The sequence below is a fragment of the Epinephelus fuscoguttatus genome, linkage group LG15 (genome assembly GCF_011397635.1).
Source record: "Epinephelus fuscoguttatus linkage group LG15, E.fuscoguttatus.final_Chr_v1".
NCBI classification, from domain to species: Eukaryota; Metazoa; Chordata; class Actinopteri; order Perciformes; family Serranidae; genus Epinephelus; species Epinephelus fuscoguttatus.
The window spans coordinates 41,819,110-41,841,566 of record NC_064766.1 but is presented as its reverse complement, the minus strand read 5'-3'; the positions used below and the strand labels follow the sequence as shown (position 1 = coordinate 41,841,566).

At 45.7% G+C, this 22,457-nt stretch overlaps 1 protein-coding gene across 1 annotated transcript in view; it reads right to left on the bottom strand.

Annotated features, from left to right (window-relative positions):
* Window positions 1-6,221: 6,221 nt before the first annotated feature.
* smg7 (SMG7 nonsense mediated mRNA decay factor) overlaps window positions 6,222-22,457 on the bottom strand; it is a 28,286-nt gene continuing 12,050 nt past the window's right edge. Inside the window, 11 exon segments of the mRNA XM_049599514.1 lie at window positions 6,222-10,919; window positions 13,195-13,355; window positions 14,130-14,300; window positions 14,394-14,544; window positions 15,681-15,736; window positions 15,739-15,766; window positions 17,987-18,136; window positions 19,127-19,528; window positions 20,027-20,433; window positions 21,187-21,328; window positions 21,425-21,848. Of these exon segments, the coding sequence (XP_049455471.1) occupies window positions 10,806-10,919; window positions 13,195-13,355; window positions 14,130-14,300; window positions 14,394-14,544; window positions 15,681-15,736; window positions 15,739-15,766; window positions 17,987-18,136; window positions 19,127-19,528; window positions 20,027-20,433; window positions 21,187-21,328; window positions 21,425-21,848 (2,206 nt within the window). The 3' untranslated portion in view covers window positions 6,222-10,805.

Genomic DNA, 22,457 nt, shown 5'->3' with positions numbered 1-22,457 from the left:
GGACCAAAACAGTTTGTTTGTAGGTAAACACACTGTGACATGTGACAAATGTCATTGGAGCACCTGGAGCAGCAGCAGACAAAGTGGAAGAGCACCTGGCAGTGCAGCATGAGATATCATGTTCTGTGGAGAACATGTCAATGCACCAGGAAACCCACGCTGACACAGGAGAACATGTCAGAGCACCTGGAGGAAACCCACGCTGACACAGTGGAGAACATGTCAGAGCACCTGGAGGAAACCCACGCTGACACAGGAGAACATGTCAGAGCACCTGGAGGAAACCCACTGACAGTGAGAACATGTCAGAGCACCTGGAGGAAACCCACGCTGACACAGGGAGAACATGTCAGTCAGAGCACCTGAAGGAAACCCACACTGACACAGGGGAGAACATGTCAGAGCACCTGGAGGAAACCCACGCTGACACAGAGAACATGTCAGAGCACCTGGAGGAAACCCACGCTGACACAGGGAGAACATGTCAGAGCACCTGGAGGAAACCCACGCTGACACAGGAGAACATGTCAGAGCACCTGGAGGAAACCCACGCTGACACAGGGAGAACATGTCAGAGCACCTGGAGGAAACCCACGCTGACACAGGGAGAACATGTCAGAGCACCTGGAGGAAACCCACGCTGACACAGGGAGAACATGTCAGAGCACCTGGAGGAAACCCACGCTGACACAGGGAGAACATGTCAGAGCACCTGGAGGAAACCCACGCTGACACAGGGGAGAACATGTCAGAGCACCTGGAGGAAACCCACGCTGACACAGGGAGAACATGTCAGAGCACCTGGAGGAAACCCAAGCTGACACAGGGAGAACATGTCAGAGCACCTGGAGGAAACCCACGCTGACACGGGGAGAACATGTCAGAGCACCTGGAGGAAACCCACGCTGATACAGGGAGAACATGTCGGAGCACCTGGAGGTAACCCACACTGACACGGGGAGAACATGTCAGAGCACCTGGAGGTAACCCACACTGACACGGGGAGAACATGTCAGAGCACCTGGAGGAAACCCACACTGACAAGGGGAGAACATGTCAGAGCACCTGGAGGAAACCCACACTGACAAGGGGAGAACATGTCAGAGCACCTGGAGGAAACCCACGCTGACACAGGGAGAACATGTCAGAGCACCTGGAGGAAACCCACGCTGACACAGGGAGAACATGTCAGAGCACCTGGAGGAAACCCACGCTGACACAGGGAGAACATGTAAACTCCACACAGAAGTGCTCCCCCACCCTGGGGTTCAAACCAAGAACCCTCTTGCTGTGATGGTAACCACTGTACCACTGTGCCGCCATCTTTTTCACATGACATACTGTCATGGTGTCATCATTTTTTTTATTCCTAAATATTCTAACTAATCTTACATTATTATAAGTATTTATTTGATCTTTTTATATCATGAAAACTTTATAGTGTGTTCTTCGAATTAAACGTTCGTCATTAAAAAGACGTTCCAGCATCAACATGATGTAAACAAACAAATAAAATGATCAATAGAACAAAACGCTGTTGTTGTAAATTGTAAAATGTATTTTGCTCTAACTTTTCTTAGAAACATTTGCAGTTAGAACCAAAGAACTTTTTTCTTCATAACAACAAATTATTCATGTTATAAAAACATCAGAGAATTGTTTTGTTCTGGTTTTAAAAGCACAAACTTTATTAAAACAAGGACGAACCGATGAGTCATTTAAAGAGAAGGTTTTCTATGTTCCTTTCTGACTTCAGGATGTTTGTGACCATGGACCTGCTGATTCAGACTCTCTGAGATTCAGGAGCCTTTCTTTGGGACAAACTCCTCCATGAGTTGTATTTTAACGTGTAAGCTCAATTCTAACTGGTTCCATTTTGAAGGAAAAGGTCTCAACAAGTGAAGCTGTTTGAATCTGAGAACGTTTTGGGGCCCTCTCTGTCATATCTGGACCCAGCTTCTTTCCTCTCGGAGCGTTGAGGCCTGCAGAGGTTTTTGTCAAGGTGTTACACTGACTTTACTCACTGTGGTACGTATACACGGTGAAAAACTGCCGTACAAAAACTGTTGAACTGTTTCTCTATGAGAGACGCTCGGCGGCAGCTGAACGTGGCTTGAGGTTTTCTCCCATCAGCCCGCTGTGGCTTCTTTGAAGAGAGATGGCGTCTTATCTGATGGGATTCAGCAACTGTGTAAAAAAACCCCCAAAAAACACACCACATCAGCAGAATCGTCACGTGACGTTTGAAGACGCTGCAGAAGCTTCAGCTCCACAAGATCCACAATATTTATCATGACACAACAAAATGAGAGTAAAATTAAAACATCAGCAGTGACTGTACTTCACTGTACCGAGGCAACTCTGCAGGAGAGGAAACAGACACCTGCTGAAGGTCTCGTTGACAGCCTGTAAAAAGGCAGTCGTGAAGAGATGGTTCAAGATGAACGGCTGAATACTAGATGAAATACATGATATGGAAGTGTTAACACACAGAACCACGACTCAAGAGGAGCAATGGAGATGATGTCACCCTGAGTGTCAGCAGCTCATTAACATTTAGTCATGTAGACATGATGAAGACGAGCTGCTGAATTTCAAACGGAGCATCAGAATGATGAAGAAAGGTGATTGAAGTGACTTTGAACGTGGCATGGTTGTTGGTGCCAGACGGGCTGGTCTGAGTATTTCCTGGGATTTTCAGCACAACCATCCCTAGGGTTTACAGAGGATGGTCCCAACAAGAGAAAATATCCAGTGAGGCAAAATGCCTTGTTGATGCCAGAGGTCAGAGGAGAATGGCCAGACTGGTTCAAGATGATAGAAAGGCAACAGGAAGTCAAATAAGCACTGGTTCCAACCAAGGTGTGCAGAAGACCATCTCTGAACGTCATCCTTACGTAATAAAGTTTGTTTTGGAGTTCCACAAGGTTCTGTGCTCGGACCAATCCTATTTACTCTATATATGCTTCCTTTAGGTAACATCATTAGAAATCACTCTATAAATTTCCATTGTTATGCGGATGATACTCAGTTGTATTTATCGATGAAGCCAGAAGAAAGTAATCAATTAACTAAACTCCATAACTGCCTTAAAGACATAAAAACTTGGATGAGCACCAATTTCCTGATGTTAAATTCAGACAAAACTGAAGTTATTGTTCTTGGCCCCAAACAACTCAGAGACTCTTTATCTGATGACATAGTTTCTCTAGATGGCATTGCTCTGGCCTCTAGCACTACCGTAAGAAACCTCGGAGTAATATTTGATCAAGATTTGTCTTTTAATTCTCATTTAAAACAAACCTCACGGACTGCATTTTTTCATCTGCGTAATATTGTGAAAATTAGGCCTATCCTGACCTGAAAAGATGCAGAAAAATTGGTCCTTGCTTTTGTTACCTCAAGGCTGGATTATTGTAACTCTCTATTATCAGGTAGCTCTAGTAAGTCCTTAAAAACTCTCCAGCTAATCAGAATCAGAATCAGAATCATAAAGAACTTTATTGTTCATTGCAGAGCAGTGGAAAATTGCCTTCGACGTGGCTCACAATAAAACACAAGTTAAAAAGACATAAAATACATACCAATACAGTATAGAGCAACACACATAAAGCTAAGAACCCTGAGTCAAACCCTTAAGATTTAATTCAGAATGCAGCAGCACGTGTACGAACAGGAACTAAGAAACGAGATCATATTTCTCCTGTTTTAGCTTCTCTGCACTGGCTCCCTGTAAAATCCAGAATTGAATTTAAAATCCTACTGTTAACTTATAAAGCTCTAAATGGTCAAGCTCCGTCATATCTTAGAGAGCTCATAGTGCCTTATTATCCCACCAGAACACTGCGCTCTGAGAACGCAGGGTTACTCGTGGTCCCTAAAGTCTCCAAAAGTAGATCAGGAGCCAGAGCCTTCAGCTATCAGGCTCCTCTCCTGTGGAATCATCTTCCTGTTACGGTCCGGGAGGCAGACACCGTCTCCACATTTAAGACTAGACTTAAGACTTTCCTCTTTGATAAAGCTTATAGTTAGGGCTGGCTCAGGCTTGCCCTGTACCAGCCCCTAGTTAGGCTGACTTAGGCCTAGTCTGCCGGAGGACCCCCCTATAATACACCGGGCCCCTTCTCTCTCCTTTGCTAACACTCATGTCCTGGCTTTATAAATAAAATTGATTGATTGAATAATTTGGTGACATCACTCCACTTCATGTGTCAGTGTCCTTACATGGTGTTTAGAGGGTGTTACCTGTGCTACAGGTGACTTATGATCAGGTGGGATTCAGCTCTGAGCTCAGCCCGGTCAGAGCAGATTTAGAAGCTAATGTTGAATTTGCTTATTTTGTCTCCTGACAGAAAATGAAGAGACAGTGAGAGAATGTTGCTGCACAAAGTTTTGCATCGTGTCCTGTGAACTCTCTTTTCAGTGTTGGATCAGTCTGGTGAATAAAAAAAGAAAACCTGTACAAAAATCTCCTGACCAACCTCAAACCTCTCTGATTCAGTCGTGCCTGATACCTGTGATTTTATTTTATGGCACAGGTGTGGACGATGTTCAGGCCACTGCCTCCTGAGCAGTGGGGAGAAGTGTCGTTACCTCTGCTGAAGCGCGCGCTGAACGCCTCGTCCACTACAAACTGCCTGAACACAGAGACATCGATCAAACAGGACACAGCGTTAAGGGAGAACAGCAGTTGTATTTATCAATGAAGCCAGAAGAAAGTAATCAATTAACTAAACTCCATAACTGCCTTAAAGACATAAAAACCTGGATGAGCACCAATTTCCTGATGTTAAATTCAGACAAAACTGAAGTTATTGTTCTTCGCCCCAAACAACTCAGAGACTCTTTATCTGATGACATAGTTTCTCTAGATGGCATTGCTCTGGCCTCTAGCACTACCGTAAGAAACCTCGGAGTATTATTTGATCAAGATTTGTCTTTTAATTCTCATTTAAAGCAAACCTCATGGACTGCATTTTTTCATCTGCGTAATATTGTGAAAATTAGGCCTATCCTGACCCGAAAAGATGCAGAAAAATTGGTCCTTGCTTTTGTTACCTCAAGGCTGGATTATTGTAACTCTCTATTATCAGGTAGCTCTAGTAAGTCCTTAAAAACTCTCCAGCTAATCAGAATCAGAATCAGAATCATAAAGAACTTTATTGTTCATTGCAGAGCAGTGGAAATTCGTCTTCGACGTGGCTCACAATAAAACACAAGTTAAAAAGACATAAAATACATACCAATACAGTATAGAGCAACACACATAAAGCTAAGAACCCTGAGTCAAACCCTTAAGATTTAATTCAGAATGCAGCAGCACGTGTACTAACAGGAACTAAGAAACGCGATCATATCTCTCCTGTTTTAGCTTCTCTGCACTGGCTCCCTGTAAAATCCAGAACTGAATTTAAAATCCTACTGTTAACTTATAAAGCTCTAAATGGTCAAGCTCCGTCATATCTTAGAGAGCTCATAGTGCCATATTATCCCACCAGAACACTGCGCTCTGAGAACGCAGGGTTACTCGTGGTCCCTAAAGTCTCCAAAAGTAGATCAGGAGCCAGAGCCTTCAGCTATCAGGCTCCTCTCCTGTGGAATCATCTTCCTGTTACGGTCCGGGAGGCAGACACCGTCTCCACATTTAAGACTAGACTTAAGACTTTCCTCTTTGATAAAGCTTATAGTTAGGGCTGGCTCAGGCTTGCCCTGTACCAGCCCCTAGTTAGGCTGACTTAGGCCTAGTCTGCCGGAGGACCCCCCTATAATACACCGGGCCCCTTCTCTCTCCTTTGCTAACACTCATGTCCTGGCTTTATAAATAAAATTGATTGATTGAATAATTTGGTGACATCACTCCACTTCATGTGTCAGTGTCCTTACATGGTGTTTAGAGGGTGTTACCTGTGCTACAGGTGACTTATGATCAGGTGGGATTCAGCTCTGAGCTCAGCCCGGTCAGAGCAGATTTAGAAGCTAATGTTGAATTTGCTTATTTTGTCTCCTGACAGAAAATGAAGAGACAGTGAGAGAATGTTGCTGCACAAAGTTTTGCATCGTGTCCTGTGAACTCTCTTTTCAGTGCTGGATCAGTCTGGTGAATAAAAAAAGAAAACCTGTACAAAAATCTCCTGACCAACCTCAAACCTCTCTGATTCAGTCGTGCCTGATACCTGTGATTTTATTTTATGGCACAGGTGTGGACGATGTTCAGGCCACTGCCTCCTGAGCAGTGGGGAGAAGTGTCGTTACCTCTGCTGAAGCGGCGGCGCTGAACGCCTCGTCCACTACAAACTGCCTGAACACAGAGACATCGATCAAACAGGACACAGCGTTAAGGGAGAACATAGTTAACGTTTATTTAAAGGCTGATTCCACCAGTTTCTCAAAGTCTACAAAGAGACAGAAACACAAAAAGCCTCACAAGTCAAAGCTCAGGTTCATGTTTCCTGTCAGACGTGAGCGCGACTCTGCCGTCAGAGCTCCGACCAGCGAGGAGCCGCCGCCGCCTCCAAACTTCCCCAACATCTCAGAGTGGAATGTCCATTTAGTTCTTACTCCAAAAAACAAAGCCAGTCACCAACTCCGTCCCTCCTCCGCTGGCCTCGTGCCCTCACATTCATTATTTTATCTTTATTATTTTTCAAATACATTTTGTAAATGCAACATGAAAAGCACAATCACACGGAAAATAGACACGTCTCTTTGAAGTCGATAAAACACCCTCGACTGGAAAATAAAAAGAGGCTTTCACTGATTTTTTTTTTTTAATCCCTCAGAACTAAACGATGAGTGTTGAAGGTAGAAAAACAGCTTTCTGCTGGTTTCAGCTGGACAGGAAGTTACTTACAGTGTTGCAGTCTAAACCGTCACCTCTGAAGACGCTGGAGCCTCTGAGCGTCACTCTCTGCTTTCTGATTGGCTCGAGAACAACCAGGACTGACGGTAAATGCTCTACAGGGATGAAACCACAGAATAAAACCTTGTTTCCACCACAGGAACCTTCCAGACACTCAGGAACCTTTTAAAGGAACTTTACATTTAGTTCCTGGACATAAAAATAAAACAGTCTCTGCCCAGGAGCTGTCGGGGTGCTGCGGATCATTAACGCAGAAATAAATTAGTGAGAACACTTTTCACTCTCACAAACCAAATGCAGGAGCAGAGAGCTGACCATGAACCATCTGATGGTTCCAGCCGCTCAAATATAAAACAAATGCTGCTTTTCTGTGTCATACGTGACAGCTCTCTAAATCAGACGTGAAGATTTCAAAATGATTTTCAGACATTTTACGGACAAGAGTCGACCGACAGAAAAAGATTTTGATCATCGATTTATCTCTGGAGATTATTTTCCAAACAAATGTGACAAAAACTCACAAGTTCCAGTTTATTAAAATGTGAATATGTCCTGGTTTTCTTTCCTTCGACAGCAGTCTGAATATTTTCTGAGTGTGACGTCATCTCACGCTGCTCTGATGTTTCATAAACCAAACGATTAATCAGTTCATCAAGAAAGTAACGGGAAGATGAACTGATGATGAGAATAATGTTTAGATGCAGCCATGAACAACAAAGACTCTGTCTTGTTGTTCGAGTCAAAATTGTTTCAGGACGAACCAACACGTCCTCATCCTCGAGTCGTCGCATATCGCCGCTTCAGTGGACTTTCACGTCTACATATTTTGTGTGACACACAGGGACGTTGACAAAATGACACATGTTTAGGTTAAGAACCAAAATCATCACCCTGTGGTTGTATGACTCCGCCCACCAGTCCACCCCATGGTTGTGTGACTCCGCCCACCAGTCCACCCTGTGGTTGTATGACTCCGCCCACCAGTCCACCCCATGGTTGTATGACTCCGCCCACCAGTCCAGTGTCTCTGACAGTCTCCATCCATGTCAGTGAAAACATGGATGCTTCACACACAGAAGATCTATACAATCAGCACAGTTTCAAGATTAGAGTCACCAATTCAGTATCTGACCAAATGTCTGCCCTTCTGTTCCTGAGATATGACGTTAAAACATGATGATGTCACAGTCAAGCTGACCTTTGACCTTTTGACCTTCATTATTTTATCCTGTTAGACATTTGTGTCAAGTTTGGTCAGAATTAGTGAATGAATTCTTCAGTTATGGACAAAAACATGTTTTGTGAGGTCACACTGACCTTTGAGCATAAAACTAATCAGTTCATTCTTCAGTCCAAGTGGACGTTTGTGCCAAATTTAAACAAACTCCCACCTCAGTGTTCTTGAGATACCACATTCAAGACAATAAAACAGACAGTATTACAGTGACCTTTGACCTCTGAACACCAAATTCTGATAAGTTCATCTTTGACTGAAAGTGTACGTTTGTGCCAAATTTGAAGAAATTACAGAAGGTGTCCTTAGGATACAGGAAAAACTGATCAGTTCATTGTTAAGTCCAGGTGGAGGTTTGTGCCAAATTTAGAAAATTTCCCTCAACGTATTCTTTAGATGGCAGGTTCACAAGAATGGGACGGACGGACGGACGGATGGACGGACAACCAGAAAACACAACGCCTTCATCCTCAGCTGTTGCCGGCACGGAGGCATAAAAACCATCACAGTTTGGCTCTGCATACGTACAGGGAGTGAACACTGAGCTCTCCCGCCCGCCCCATAGGGACTTTCCAACTCCTGAACATGTTGTTACTGACAGGAAGCTTTTGGCATTGTGTCTGACGTCAAAATCACTGACAAAGCTGCGGTATTTGACGACTTTGGAATGAGAACAGGCTGAACTGCTTCGTTTTCATCAGACGTGTCAAAATGAGATCATTAATTAATCTTTTTTTTTTTTTTTTTTCCAAATAAAATAATTAGATGGTTTCACCTGCTCAAATATGGAAAGAAAACTTTGCACTTCGTCATATGTGACGATTAACTGACCTAGAACAACTTTAAAATTATTTTCTGACATTTTACAAACGAAAGTCGACCAATGTGTGAATATATTCTCACACTGAATATCTTTTGGACTGCGGATCAGACAAAACCTGCCGTCTGGAGACGTCATCTTGGAGCTTGTGATACTTCTCGGATGTTTTATAAACCAAACGATTAATCAATTGATCACAAAAATCATGCAGAGATGAATCGATGATGAAAATAATCTTTAGCTGACGGAGTGAAAACTGTTTCAGGAGTAACTGCTTCATGTTCATGGTTCATCAGACGTGTCAAAATGTGCCTGTACAAAAAACACAAGGGGGAAGGGAGGGCTTTTAGCTCCTGAGTTTGGCCCTTGCGGTTCTCCGTAGTTCCTTTAGGTTCAACAGTTCAGGGTTTCAGTTTCAGACCAAATAAAATCAGAGCCGCAGAGCTTCCTGACGCTACCGTTGATAAAAAAAAATCTGCTGTACAGGGTGGAGCTGCAGTAGTGGTTACTGAAGAACAGATAGTGGGAAACATTCAGGCTGAGCCAGCTACCTGTATACACCTGTCTGTCTGTCTGTCTGTCTGTCTGCGGCCTAACCTCTACAGCGGTCAGTAGTAAGGGGACAGTGAGCAGGCACAGCAGAGCCCACAGAGCTGCTTCACACTAGTAAAAAGGCAGAACATGAACATAAAGAAACAGTAAATGCAGGTTAAGTAAGCGAGCAGGGTTACATCGGGAAGAGGCCGGAGAGGAAGAGAACCCCGAAAATATTCAAGCAGGAAGCTAATAGACATACCTGTATTCACCTCAGAGGGCGTGAAGCTAAAACTGCTACGAACAAATCACAAAATACAGTTTGTTTGTTTTTTTTGTTAATATCTGCGATCTCAAGAAGCTAACGGTAATACTATCCCTAAGTTTGACGGGGTGTTTATGTCCTTAGCCCCCTTCCCTTGTACTTCTGTCTTTCCCGTGACCTTTCCCGAAGCCGTCCGGTCGGCGGGCCTCCGGGCTCTTCCTTCAAATCAGGCGGGACAGCGAGCGGTCGGTCAGGTGACGTTACACACCTGGCTTCACAAAGCAGCGTCCAGTCCTGATTCTCACGACACGGCTAAGAGACACGGCCCCTTTAGTCCAACTATGGCAATATATATTTATTTATATATTTATATAGCTGTAACCCAAACTGTCCTCCTGTCTTCCTTCATTCAACCAACCAGCTACAGAGTGCCCTCCTCCTCCTCCTCCTCCTCCTCCTCCACAGTAATGAAAATGATTGGAGAGATCAGAAAGTCCAGTCTATGTTGACCCCCGGCACTTCACCTGACCTCCCCCCTAAATCCGACCACCACACTGTCCTCGCTCTCTCACATCACCCCCGCTTCAGTCTGCGGCGGCGGAGACGCTAAAAACGGGCGCTCCGACCGGACCGAGCAGACGTCCAGGAGGTCGCTTTATTTTTTATTTTGTTCCAAAGAAAGAGAAAGTTCTTCCAGCTGAGAGAGGAGTGGTGGAGGTGTGGCGTCTGTCCAAAACCAGGGGGGGCCTGTGGTGGTGAGGGGGGGTGTGTTCCTCAATGTTCAGATTTTCCGCGGGTTGAAGGAAACCCGGCGGTGGCGTGGCGCGTGGCACCGCGGTTGAAGAGATCCCGCACCCTCCGGTCCAGGAGGGGCGTCACCGCTCCTCGACAGCCGAGGGGGGTGGGGGTGGTGTTTCAGCCTTGTCGGGGGGTCGTGTCGCCTCCCCAGCCTCCACCTTTTCTCGCCGGTTTAATTTCCCATTTTAGTTGGAGCTCGTCTTCGTCAAACTTCTGTTTTTTTTCTCCTCCCGTTTTTTCTCCTGGTGGTGGTTTTGTTGACGTCCGGACACAAAGCGCCGCCTCGGCCTGCCGTTCAGTGGGGCGGGTTCATGGCGCCGTGACCTCGCTGCTGCTTCTGTTTCTGCTGCAGGAGGAGCTGCTCCAGCGCCGACGGGCCCGGCTGCATCATGGAGCTGGACCAGATCGACTGCAGGAGAGAAGCAAGTGTGAGCACGATGCAGGATTCATACAAACACCACAAAATCAAATCCAAGGACTTTTTCATTTTCAAGGATTCATTAATTTTTAAATAGAATTTTTATTGAACTTAAGACAAAGACGTGATCACTGCCGGTTGTTTCTGTCAAAGTTTTACTGCTGAGCTCGGCCAGCGGAGTCCTCCTGCCCACCCCCGAAGACTCTAATATCAACCCCACATGAGACGGAGAGGCTGCGCCGTGCTGCCTGATATCAGACAGAACTGTCAACTCGTCAGAAAAAGGACTTCACATTATGAAGAAATGAAAAAGAACTATCTGTAGCTCAAGGGAATGATACCAACGATTCCATTTTCTGGTAAAGCTGTGACATCACAACGCCACTAAAGAGAGAGGAAAACAAACAAAAATGAAAAGCAAGCTTAAGTTCTGCCACGTCAATAAACCTGGCTTTGCTGGAGTTTTAGTGAGTGAGTGAAACAAAGTCAAAACAAACTACAGTGTCGGGCCAGATGTGATGAAGACGAGGAAGAACAGAGAGGGAGTGCGCACCACTGCCGAGATGGTGACACATCAGAATTAATTGAATCCACAAAATATCTCCATACTGCTCGTCCGTAGTGATCCAAGTGTCCTGAAGCCCCGACATAAAAAGTTGTTTGGAAAAACCTCATTTGAACTCTGTTTTTAGCCTCATTGTAGCCTGTAGCTCTGACTGCCTCTCTGGGCACCGCGCTCACGTGTGTGCTTGCACGAGACCATGAGACATGGGCACCGACTTCATGTGTGTTTACATGCTTTCACTGATCTCGCGCAACCATGCAGCGCACAGAGAGGCAGTCAGAGCTACAGGCTACAGTGAGGCTAAAAACAGAGTTCAAATGAGGTTTTTCCAAACAACTTTTTATGTCGGGGCTTCAGGACACTTGGATCACTACGGACGAGCAGTATGGAGATATTTTGTGGTTTCAATGATGTGTTTTTGGACGTTTGAATCTGGGGCGCCGTCAGCCTCCATTAGGTGGAGTTGTGTTGCTACCTCCTCTCCCCTTGGATCTCTGCAAGTGATGTGAGGACTCTAAAACTTCACCTGAGCCTCCCTCGGCATATGGGTGAGTAGATAATGGCTGCATTTTCATTTCTGGCTGCACTATCCCTTAAAGCAGGATTTCTAAGTCTGCCTCAAATTTGTCGCCGTAGCGGCGGCTACATAGACGTTACCTGCCATGCACCTCCCCAGAGATGTAACTCCACAGTGTCACAGTGACGCAGACCTCCTGTCTGTCTCTGTGAGCTGAAACCATTTCCCTCAGTGGAAACAAAGCTTTGATTTACTTTAATTTCACAGATAAGAAACAATAAATTGTGAAGACAATAAAGCCTCCACACACTGTGTGTGATTTATCCTGGCTGAAATATGAGCAGAGCAAATCTCTGCTAGCTGCTAGGCTAATTTATACAATGTAAAATGCCATAGGCTTGTGCTAATAACGTTAGCATGTTGTATTTGTTTGGAAAACGTGTTTAGTATAAGACAGTTGTTTTGTCAGTGAACCTTGTGAGCTGTAACAGAGCTGAGCTGTGTAACGTTACCTTTGTTAAATGTTGCTGTTGGCCCTGGCTTCATATGAGAAGTCTGTTAGCTGCTAGGCTAATTAATACAATGTAAAATGCCATAGGCTTGTGCTAATAACGTTAGCATGTTGTATTTGTGGGGAAAATGTGTCCAGATAAAGACAAGTGTTTGTCTGTGAATGCTGCGAGTTATAGTGAAGCTGATTTGTGTTTGAAACTGTCTCTATGAAGCCATGTTTAATGTGTGTTTCTTGTGTGTTTAGTGTGTGTTTTTAATAAACTAAACTTTACAGCACTTCACAGAAACCTACAGAGTGACACAGACACACCATCTCACAAGTATAAAGGCTCACGACGGCAGCGTCTGCAGCACAAGTATAAATCTCGCCTTTTGTGGTTCATTTGAATTTGAAGACACTCTGTTGAAGAGGACACTTATTTCAGTCTGGTAAAATAATCCCCTCTGACACCGTGGGTGTATCTACAGAAGGTGGGTAACAGATGTCTCATCAGGTAACATCAGACCTTAGATGAGTTATGATTCAGACTCAACTATCGATCTTATTTAAATAATTAATAAAAAATACGAATTCATATTCTAAGTGCAGTGATGACTGTGACAACAGTAAACCATCTCACTCTGCAGCAGACTGAGACAGTAAACAGTCACATGACAGGACATCAGCGGACCTTGAGGCTGTCGAGCAGCACGGTAGAGGACGACTCCTCCATTGGAGACTCCTGATTGGTCCAGGAGCTGCCTGTCGGCCCCGCCTGGTGCCAGCTGGTGTCTGAAGCTGCAGAGGAAGCTGCAGCCGGCAGGTAGTCCAGGCCGAAGCCACTGACCGCTCCTGAAAAACAACACCAACATGTCAACATATGGAGGCAGAGCTCACAGGAAATTCAACCCTTTGAACGCAGGGCTTATTTCCTGTCTCCCAGCAGAGCAGCAACACGACTCTGACAGTCACACCACATATCAGGATCCTCAACAGGTATCAGCCTCCTCACAGATTACATCAGTCTGCCTGTGAGTTGTACCGTACACGCTGTGGGACAATGGTTTATCAAAAGATAGATTTATATATTAATGTTTGATACAAGCAGGGCGTATGATGTTGCCATGGAGACAGTGAGTTAGCTGTGTGCTGCACGTTGAGAGGTCATGTTGAATAAACGTGAAACATTTAACAGTGACGGTTGATCAGTCGTTCTGATTCTGTCCCGTTTCAGGAGAAAGAAAAATGTTTTACATCTTTAAGAAGTTATTTCAGTTTCTTTTTTCTCTGCTGAGCTGAAGCTGAATGTTTCTGACCTGTTAACTCACACTTCACTTCTTCATCTCAGGATTTAAACCGTCCCTGAAGACCCTTTAGACCCTCTGGACCCCGTCAACACAGCCCCTCTGGTTCCTCTAAACCCTGTCCTCCTGGACCCTCTGAACCCTCTGAACCCTTGGGACCCTCTCAACTCTGCCCCATCTAGAACCTTTCAACTCCCTAAATCCAGTCCTTTTGCCCCATCTGGATCCTCTGAACCCTGTCCCTCTGAATCCAGTCCCTTTGGGCACTCTAGACCCTCTGAACCCTGCCCTTCTTCCCCCTCTGGATCCTCTGAACCCTTACCGGTCTTGTCGGCCTTCCAGCGGTCCACCACCCTGCGGTCCCGACTGTCCGGAGTGCCAATGGGCCCGAAGTTAGAGAAGGGCATGGCTCCGTGGTTGTGTGTTGGAGGGGACGATGGCAGGCTGCTGGGGTTGGAAGAGTGAGGGGATTGGCTGGCCGGGGTGGAGTGATCTGCCAATCAGAGCACAGCTTTTCAACTCAGAGCCTGGTTCTGTACTGAATATAAATATCTACCATATTCAGATGTGCACAGGTGGGACGTACCTGAGCTGGCAGGGAGGGAAGGGGACCAGGGAGTCCCTTCAAACAGAGAATAGAGGGAGGGCTCCTGGTGCATCATGGGAGCATCAGGCTTGGAGCTGGGTGGCAGGTTCTTGCCGTAGGCCTGACTGAAGATGCTGTTCTGGTTGTACTCCTGAAACAAAGACAGAACATTACAGGTCTGATTGATCAGGTACTTGTTTATTTATTAATCTATAAAAATAGTTTGATTGTTTTTTATATGGTATGGTGATATGGTGTTTTAAAAGCTTCAAAATCAGAAAATAAAATGTTAAACTTTGTCAGACGTACAGAAGCACCTGATCCCAAAGTCTTTGGACAAACTTTGCCATCTGGTGGTTGAACAAGGTCACAACAATCTTTACATTTCATTAATAACTTCAGTCAGTCTGTTAAACACCGACTCACAGAGCGCTGCTCAGGGTTATCTGAATTTATTAAATGGAAACAAAAAGTGTTTGATGTGAATATCCTGCGTTATCTGATCATGACAGGTTCCAGGTTTGAAAAAATACTGAAGTTCAGAAATCTCCTGAGGTGTTCGTCTCCGAGACACACACACACACACGGGCATTAACGACTTTGATTTTTTTTTCAGGTCGACTTATCTGTCAATAAAGTCAAAGTCGAGTCGACAAGTCATTTGATGACGTCATCACATTGACACGGCGGAGGAAAGTGAAGTATCTCCACACGTGTGATGTGTGACTGAAGGTCCGAACATACTCAGGCGGAACGTACGCGGAACGGACTCTGCGGAGGTCCGTGCGGACTCAAAGCGGACGTCCGCAAGCCCTGTGCGCGCAAAGCTCAGATTTTACGACCACGCCGCGCACCAGTGACCGCTCAGCATGTATTTTTCACATCGCGGGGATTTTTCACGGACATTTTTACAGGAAACTACAACGCGGAAGTGCACTCGACTATAGAAGCCCGAATGACTGCGGACATTCCTCGCGGAGTCTGCTCCGCTAATAGTACGCCCGAGTATGTTCGGGTCAAGGATAAAGTTTCAGTGTAAGCCAATCAGAGGCAGCAACTGCATTCCGTACACAAGCACACAGAGAGAGAGAGGGAAAAAACACACAACTTGTCGACTCCTCCCAGGGGGTGTCGACTTGTGCCACTGACGTCGACACGTCGACAAATCGACTTTTCTGTTAATGCCCTAAAACACACACACACACACACACACACACACACACACACACACACCCCTGCAGGTTTAAACAAAATCTTTGAAGAGAACTTTTCAGGTGACGGTCTGACCTGCATGGGGAAGCCGGACATGGGCAGGAGAGAAGATGATTGGCTGACGACCTCGGGCCGCTCTCCATCCTGGTCTGGTTTGGCAGCTGCAAAGACGAAGCACAGACGACAAACATCACACCACGTCCAACTGAGATCTGTTTTATCCTCTAACACCGTCCACCATGTGCAGCTGCAGTCTGTGATTTATATACACGTCCAAATTAAAGGTCTGTGACATCAGTGTGGCTGGTTTCAGTCTTATCTACTAAGATCTGCTGCTCAGTGTGTAAACATGTATTAATGGAGCTACGCTCAGTATTCCAGACGCATTTGAATGCATCAAGCACCTGCAGCTGTTTCACAGTGAAATCCGTCCAGCTGAGGAAGGTGACCAAAACAAGTCATGGAGCTGGAGCAACTGTTACTGTGAAGCAGCTGCAGGAGAGGGAGAGGCCTTTATTTCTACACTGTTGGTTAAAGCAGAAAAACCCTGAGGGGTCACTTAGATGTGTCTCGAGTGTCGAGGACAATATGTTTAATGAGCATTTACAGCATCAGTATTCTGACTGTCGTTTTCTGTCGACTGACGTTTAGAAACTCTTAACTGATTTAGATCTGCTGCTGCTAACTCTTCATCATCTTTTACATCTCAGGGCTCCACTTCAGATTTCTCATCTCTGATTTGTAGCTGTTTGATGCTTTTGTCTGTTCTTGTGTTTGGATTCATTGTCAGTCATCACATGACTGTTTAAAGTCATTCAACATGTGATTAAAACCACAATCTGAAGGATGGGCGTCTGCTCACTGTGTGTCTGTCAGCTGTCAGAATTTACACTTTATATTTATGGGTGAAGGAAATATAACTCCCTCATCATCTAGTCGTTCTCATGTCAGTACACACTGCGGCAAAGCTACAAATTTGACTTTGCCACTTTTTTTAAGAGGGACTGGATTTTGCATCTTTGTAACATCTAAACTGAATAATTGAGAGTTTTGTCTGATAAATTATGAACAATGACCGAGTCACAGCAGTGTTACTCTGCACAACAGGGATGGGCATTTTATGTCACTTCCATATTCGAGTACTTGCACTGAATTATTATCAGATTATTGATGGATCTGTGCAGATATTCATAGACAACAGTTACATCATTGCGTTAGGTCCAAAAATATAAACTTTTAATCGAGAACAGGATCAATTTATGGTTTTACATATGTTATGATGTGACAGTAGGGATGGGTATCATTAAGATTTTATCAATACTACTCATCGACCTGGTACTTTATCTGGACTCTTAACGGTTGCTTTTTAGAAAATATATTAATTTTAAAAATAATAAATTCAGAACAGGATTATTGAATATTTTAAAAAGAACACGGTGTTGTCACTGTGTAAATAATATTACTGACATCAATTTACTGAGTGAAGTTAGGTATTTATCAGTCAGTCCTCATGTCCTCTGTAATTTCCATCATGTCGAGTAATTTTCAAGTTATCTTCTACCATGGCCGCTCCGCTGTTCACTGACTACGGTGGCGTGTGCGTGCGTGCGTGCGTGCGTGCGTGCGTGCGTGCGTGTGTGTGTGTCAGTTCAGCCTCGGCACAGAGCGCAGATGAGAGGCTGCAGGATGACAATAAATTAAACCAAATTGTGTAAAAGTGCCGATAAAAGAACCAATAACATCAGAAGTTATTAATACTACGGTCTTTGATAGTTTAGCCCTGAGGCTAATGTAGTACCGGGTTTCGGTACCCATCCCTATGTGACAGTGAAGCTGACCTTTGACCTTTTGGATATAAAATGTCATCACTTCATTATTTCATCCTGTTAGACAGCTGTGAGAAGTTTTATCAGAATTAGCGAATTCATTCTTATGGTCAAAAACGTAGTTCATCATTGAGTTTCAAGCGGACGTTTGAAGAAATTCCCTGAAAGCATTCTTAGGGTAACAAGGTCACAGTGACTTTGAGATTTCAACACGAAAATCTAATGAGTTCATCCTTGACTCTTTGTGAATGTTTGTGCCAAATTTAAGGAAATTTCCTCCAGGCATCCTTGAGAGATGGACGACCAGAAAACATGTCTCTGGTCACAACTAGTGCCGACATGGAGGCAGAAAAAAAAAGCAATTACTTCTTACGTTGAATAAATACTGATGTCTTACTCGAGTACTGATGCCCATCCCTGCTACACAGCAACTAATATCACAACATGTGAGGACAGTATTCAGTGAAGGAGGCAGAGTGAGGCGTGAGGTCTGGATGGGACGAGATGTTGGGGATCAGGATGGAGGCGATGCAGGCGGAAGACAGGGCTACATACAAATATGTTTGGTCCAGGAGCAGTGCTAAGAGGGCCAGCCAAGGCCTGGAAGAAATCAGGAGGCTTAGAAAAGACGAGCTCCTCCTCCTCCTCAAAATCTGCTAGAGTTTTTAACAGGTCAGGAGGTAGAAGAGGCGAGCTCTTGTTGTCCTAGTGAGAGATGAAGCCAGGAGGAGAAGAAGAAGAAGAAGAAGAAGAGAGGGGTAAAAACAAAGAAGAGAGAAAGAAAGAAGGCAAGCTGGTAAGACTGAGGTGGAAAGAAGGAAAGTTATGCTCAAAGCTACAGAAGCCTGCAAGCTGATCAGAGATCATATTGAAATTTAAGGTGTGCTGATGGATTCACGTCATCAACTCATGCATTGAGTAACATTACAAGTTAACGTTCCACCTTAAAAGTTGCCGGCAGTCGGCCCAGTGAATGAAGTTATTTTTTTCTCTTTCATTTTGTAGTTGTAGTTTACTGATGTATGAACAGAGGTTACATAAAACCAGAGTGAGCGTCCTCTACTGACCAATCAGACTGCAGGGTTTCTAGCTCCACCTTTTAGTACCAGATCTGTGTGCTAGGTACCCCAACAGAGGGGGGACCAAACATGGGGACGCTAAGGAACGCTTCTGTTGGTACCATCCACAACTTTACACTGTGGAGACAGAAACTATGAACTGAACTGAACTGAACCGTACTGCTTGGTGCAAATGGGGCTCTGTGGGAGCGCTCGGCCTGACAGAACTGGATACACTCAAATGGACGGCGGCTGATATACAACAGAACTTTTCATACAGAAAGCATTTCTTTATGACTTTTTAAATATTACAGAATAGTAATTCTCACCCATGTCTTTATTGTTTGTACTCAAATATTCTGACCCCAGACTGACTGCGACACCTCAGTGAAACGAATCAATCATCCCTGCGTACTACCATAGTGTGGCAGCTATCAATCCAGCATCTACAAAGCCTGTGCTGCAGTTTAAGAACGTCTCATCTCACATTCAACCCGACTGAAACGTCTGTAACCTTCCAATCAGATAACAGACAACCAAGAGAATTAAACTGGGCAGGAAAAGAAGCAGAGAGACAGAAAAGCAGCACGACCTCCTCCTCCTCCTCCTCTTTCACCGTCACCTGAGAGCTGCTCACCTCAAATGGGGGACCCCGGGGCCCTGCGGAGCCGTCCTGCTCAGAGCAGAGACCACCTGGCGGAGGCCTCTTCATCCTGTCTGCCATCACAGCCAGACCGTCGCCCATCCTGTACGACGGCTCCCAGTAGAAGTCCTGCATCTTCACGTTGGGGTACTTGATCTTCTTGTCCATGGTGGAGAGCTGTGGCTGGGAGGGCGGCTGCAGCTGGTGCTCGTACAGTTTGAGAGGATCCTGAGCCGCCATGTAGAAGGCCTGCTGCTGCTGCTGCTGCTGCTGCTGTTGCTGCTGAGGCTGCTGCTGAGGCTGCTTCAGGGACATCTGCATGGGAGGGATCTTCTGCAGAGCAGCCTGAGCCTGGTTCCACATCTGAGCCGGCTGATCCTGGACCTGCATGTACTGCTGAGACCAGACACACAGCTACAGTTACCATCACGCACTGCAGCAGACAGTTCAGCCTTCAGCTACTCAACTGAATACAGTAATGACATCCTACGTCTCTCTTCCTGTCACCTGACAGTAAATGGATCTGCTAACAGGTACAGTGTGTCTCTATGGCCTGATCTCCTCCTCTTCTACATCAGTGAGTCACACTGTTGTACCTTCATCACCACTAACACACACTGTACTTCATTTTATAAACCTGCTGACACTAATTCTCACCACAGCACTAAATGTAGATTAATCCGCCGCTGAAAATAGTCCCCAACAAATTCACGGTCCTCCTGTTTGTTGGATGGAAGCTACAGCGAGCAGCTGTTACTGATAAACTACAGATTTAACTAAATATACTGGTGTCTGCCGACTGTTAGTGAACGCTGACAGGAACAGCTGGGAGCATTCCGGGTGCTCTCAGGATTTTAATGCCCCTCAGGCTTCAAACAGGCTGACACCACTGACCTGCTGCAGCCCCGGGTGGTGAGGTGGACTCTTCCCCATCCCGACCTGCTGGACTGGTTTGGTGGGAGACTGCTGCTGCTGCTGGCTCATCGCCTGCACCTGCAGCTGGACCGACTGCTGCAGAGCCTGGGGCTGGGGCTGCTGACCCTGGGAGGGGCCCTGGTTCATGGGCCCCGGGCCCTGTCCCGAGGACCCTGGCCCCTGACCTGGACCGGGACCAGAGGGCCTCTGCTGACTGTAGGGAATGTGGGACTGCTTCCCGGCCTGGGTGCCGGCCTGGGTGTGGACGCCCGGCTGGAGGAACGGTCCAGGGACGGACACTCCGGTGGAGAAGGTGAAACCTGGATTCACCTGAAGTCCCGGGAACGCCACCGGGGGCGGGATCACGTAGGCTGAGGGGGGGAAACCTGCAGAGGAACCAATCAGGAGCAGAATTTAAACTGACTGAAGAGCTGCAGTTGTTTTCAATAGAGTCATTCATTTTAATACACACTCAGTCCGTTTCCATGACGACAGAGAAAACTGATTTATATAAAATCCCTGTAAACATCAGTGTCAGTGTGAGTGAAATGGTCCTGCAGTGAATGTGTCACAGTGGGACTAACACACCCAGATCATGTGACTCCTGCATGTATACAGTCAATCAGACCCAAACTGGCCGAGGCGCTCTGAGCATGCTCCACAGTTTCCGCCCCGGGCTTTGACCCGGAAGTCCAATAGCATTAAATGTGTAAGAGAAGAAGAAGCCGGTAACAACATGGAGAAATCTACATCCAGAGATTATTTTCATTATCTATCAATCTGCTGATTGTTATATTTCTAAGATTAGTTTTTTGGCTTTTGCCTTTCTTAGATAGAACCATGAGAGCGAGCACGTGCCCCAACCTGCAGATTATTTTATCGATTCATCATTTTGTCTAAAAATCTGGGAACATTCAAATCTCTCATTCTGACCGACAAACAGTCAGAAGTCCAGTTAACTGTGATCCGTGACCAGATGCAGCAAATCCTCACAGCAGAGGCTGAAACCTGCAAATTACTGAAAATGACTCCAACAATTAACTGTTGATTGTTTTCTGTAGATCGAGTCACTGACTGATGGCTGAAGCTGTAATTAGAAAATTGTGAGTGTGTGTGTGTGTGTGTGTGTGTGTGTGTACCAGGTCTGCTGGGCAGCGGCGGGAAGGCTCCAGGATGATGGATGGGGATGAACTGGGAGGAGCAGGTAGTTTGAGTTTGAGTGGCAGGAGTCTTCTTCGCCTCAGACACCGGAGTCTTCCTCAGCTCCGTCTGCGCCTTCACCTGAACGAGAGGCAACAGGTGTGACGTCATCGTCAGCGGCTACTTCATTAAATATTTAAAGGAGCAGCTCTGTCTGAGAATTGTTTGCATCTCTACCTGTTTTCCAGCATCAGCAGTTTTCTCATGTCCGGCTTTTTTCAGCTCGCTCTTCCTCTTGGCGTCCCTCTTCAGCTCTCCTTTCCCAGCAGCCCCGTTGCCTTTGGTGAAGTCTCGGCGCTCCTTGCCGCTGTCTTTCAGATGATGGTTTCGCGTGGGCTCTCGGCTCTGCTCTCGGGGTTTGATGTTCTCCTTGAAGGTGACGACAGGTCGGTCGCTGCCATCAGGCCACGAGCTCTGTGTCTTCCCCGCCGACAGCACCGACTTGAGGCCGGAGTTTCCGCCATCATTGGCCGTCTGCTCAGCGTTGGACGACTCCTGCAGCACCGGCGCCTCCTTCTCCTGCGGCTCCTCGATGGCCTGCTCTGGAATGTCAGTGATGAAGAGGAGGAGGCCGTCCTCACTCATTCGGCACTGGATCAGCCTGCAGAGAGGACACACAGATCAGTGCACTGATGTCCTGTCAGCGTGCTCTGACCTCTGACCTGACTCACGTTCTGTGAAGCTTGTCCAACTTTTTAAGTTACTACAAGTCTGTTAATTGTTTCAAAAAATGACCACAAAATTACTCTTAACAGCTTGTAGAGGACAAACTTTTATTTTATAAAATATATATAAATCTTTTGTATTATCTCCTTGGTTGTGTCATTATTGTCTTACTGGTCTCCAGCTGTCTCATATAAATCTACTTTTAACTGACAATCAAACATCCAGATTTATAAAGTCATCAACAGTGTCTGGTCATCTATCAGTTCATTACACCGTCGACAAAAGTAAAGCAGGATATATACCTCTGCGTTGAATCAATGCGTACTTACGCTGTAGGTACCGCTGTTTATTCTGACATCACGCTGACTAAAATGTTGCTGACACTCTTATGTAAACAAACACGCATGTTAACAAAACAGGTAATATGAAGGGCACCAAGAGGCAAAGGTCATGCTCATGTATTGTACGCTAAGACGATAGCCTAATTATCGTAGCCGGCCTCGTGTTTACATTGTGCTGCACTGAATGATCAGGGTAAGTTGGT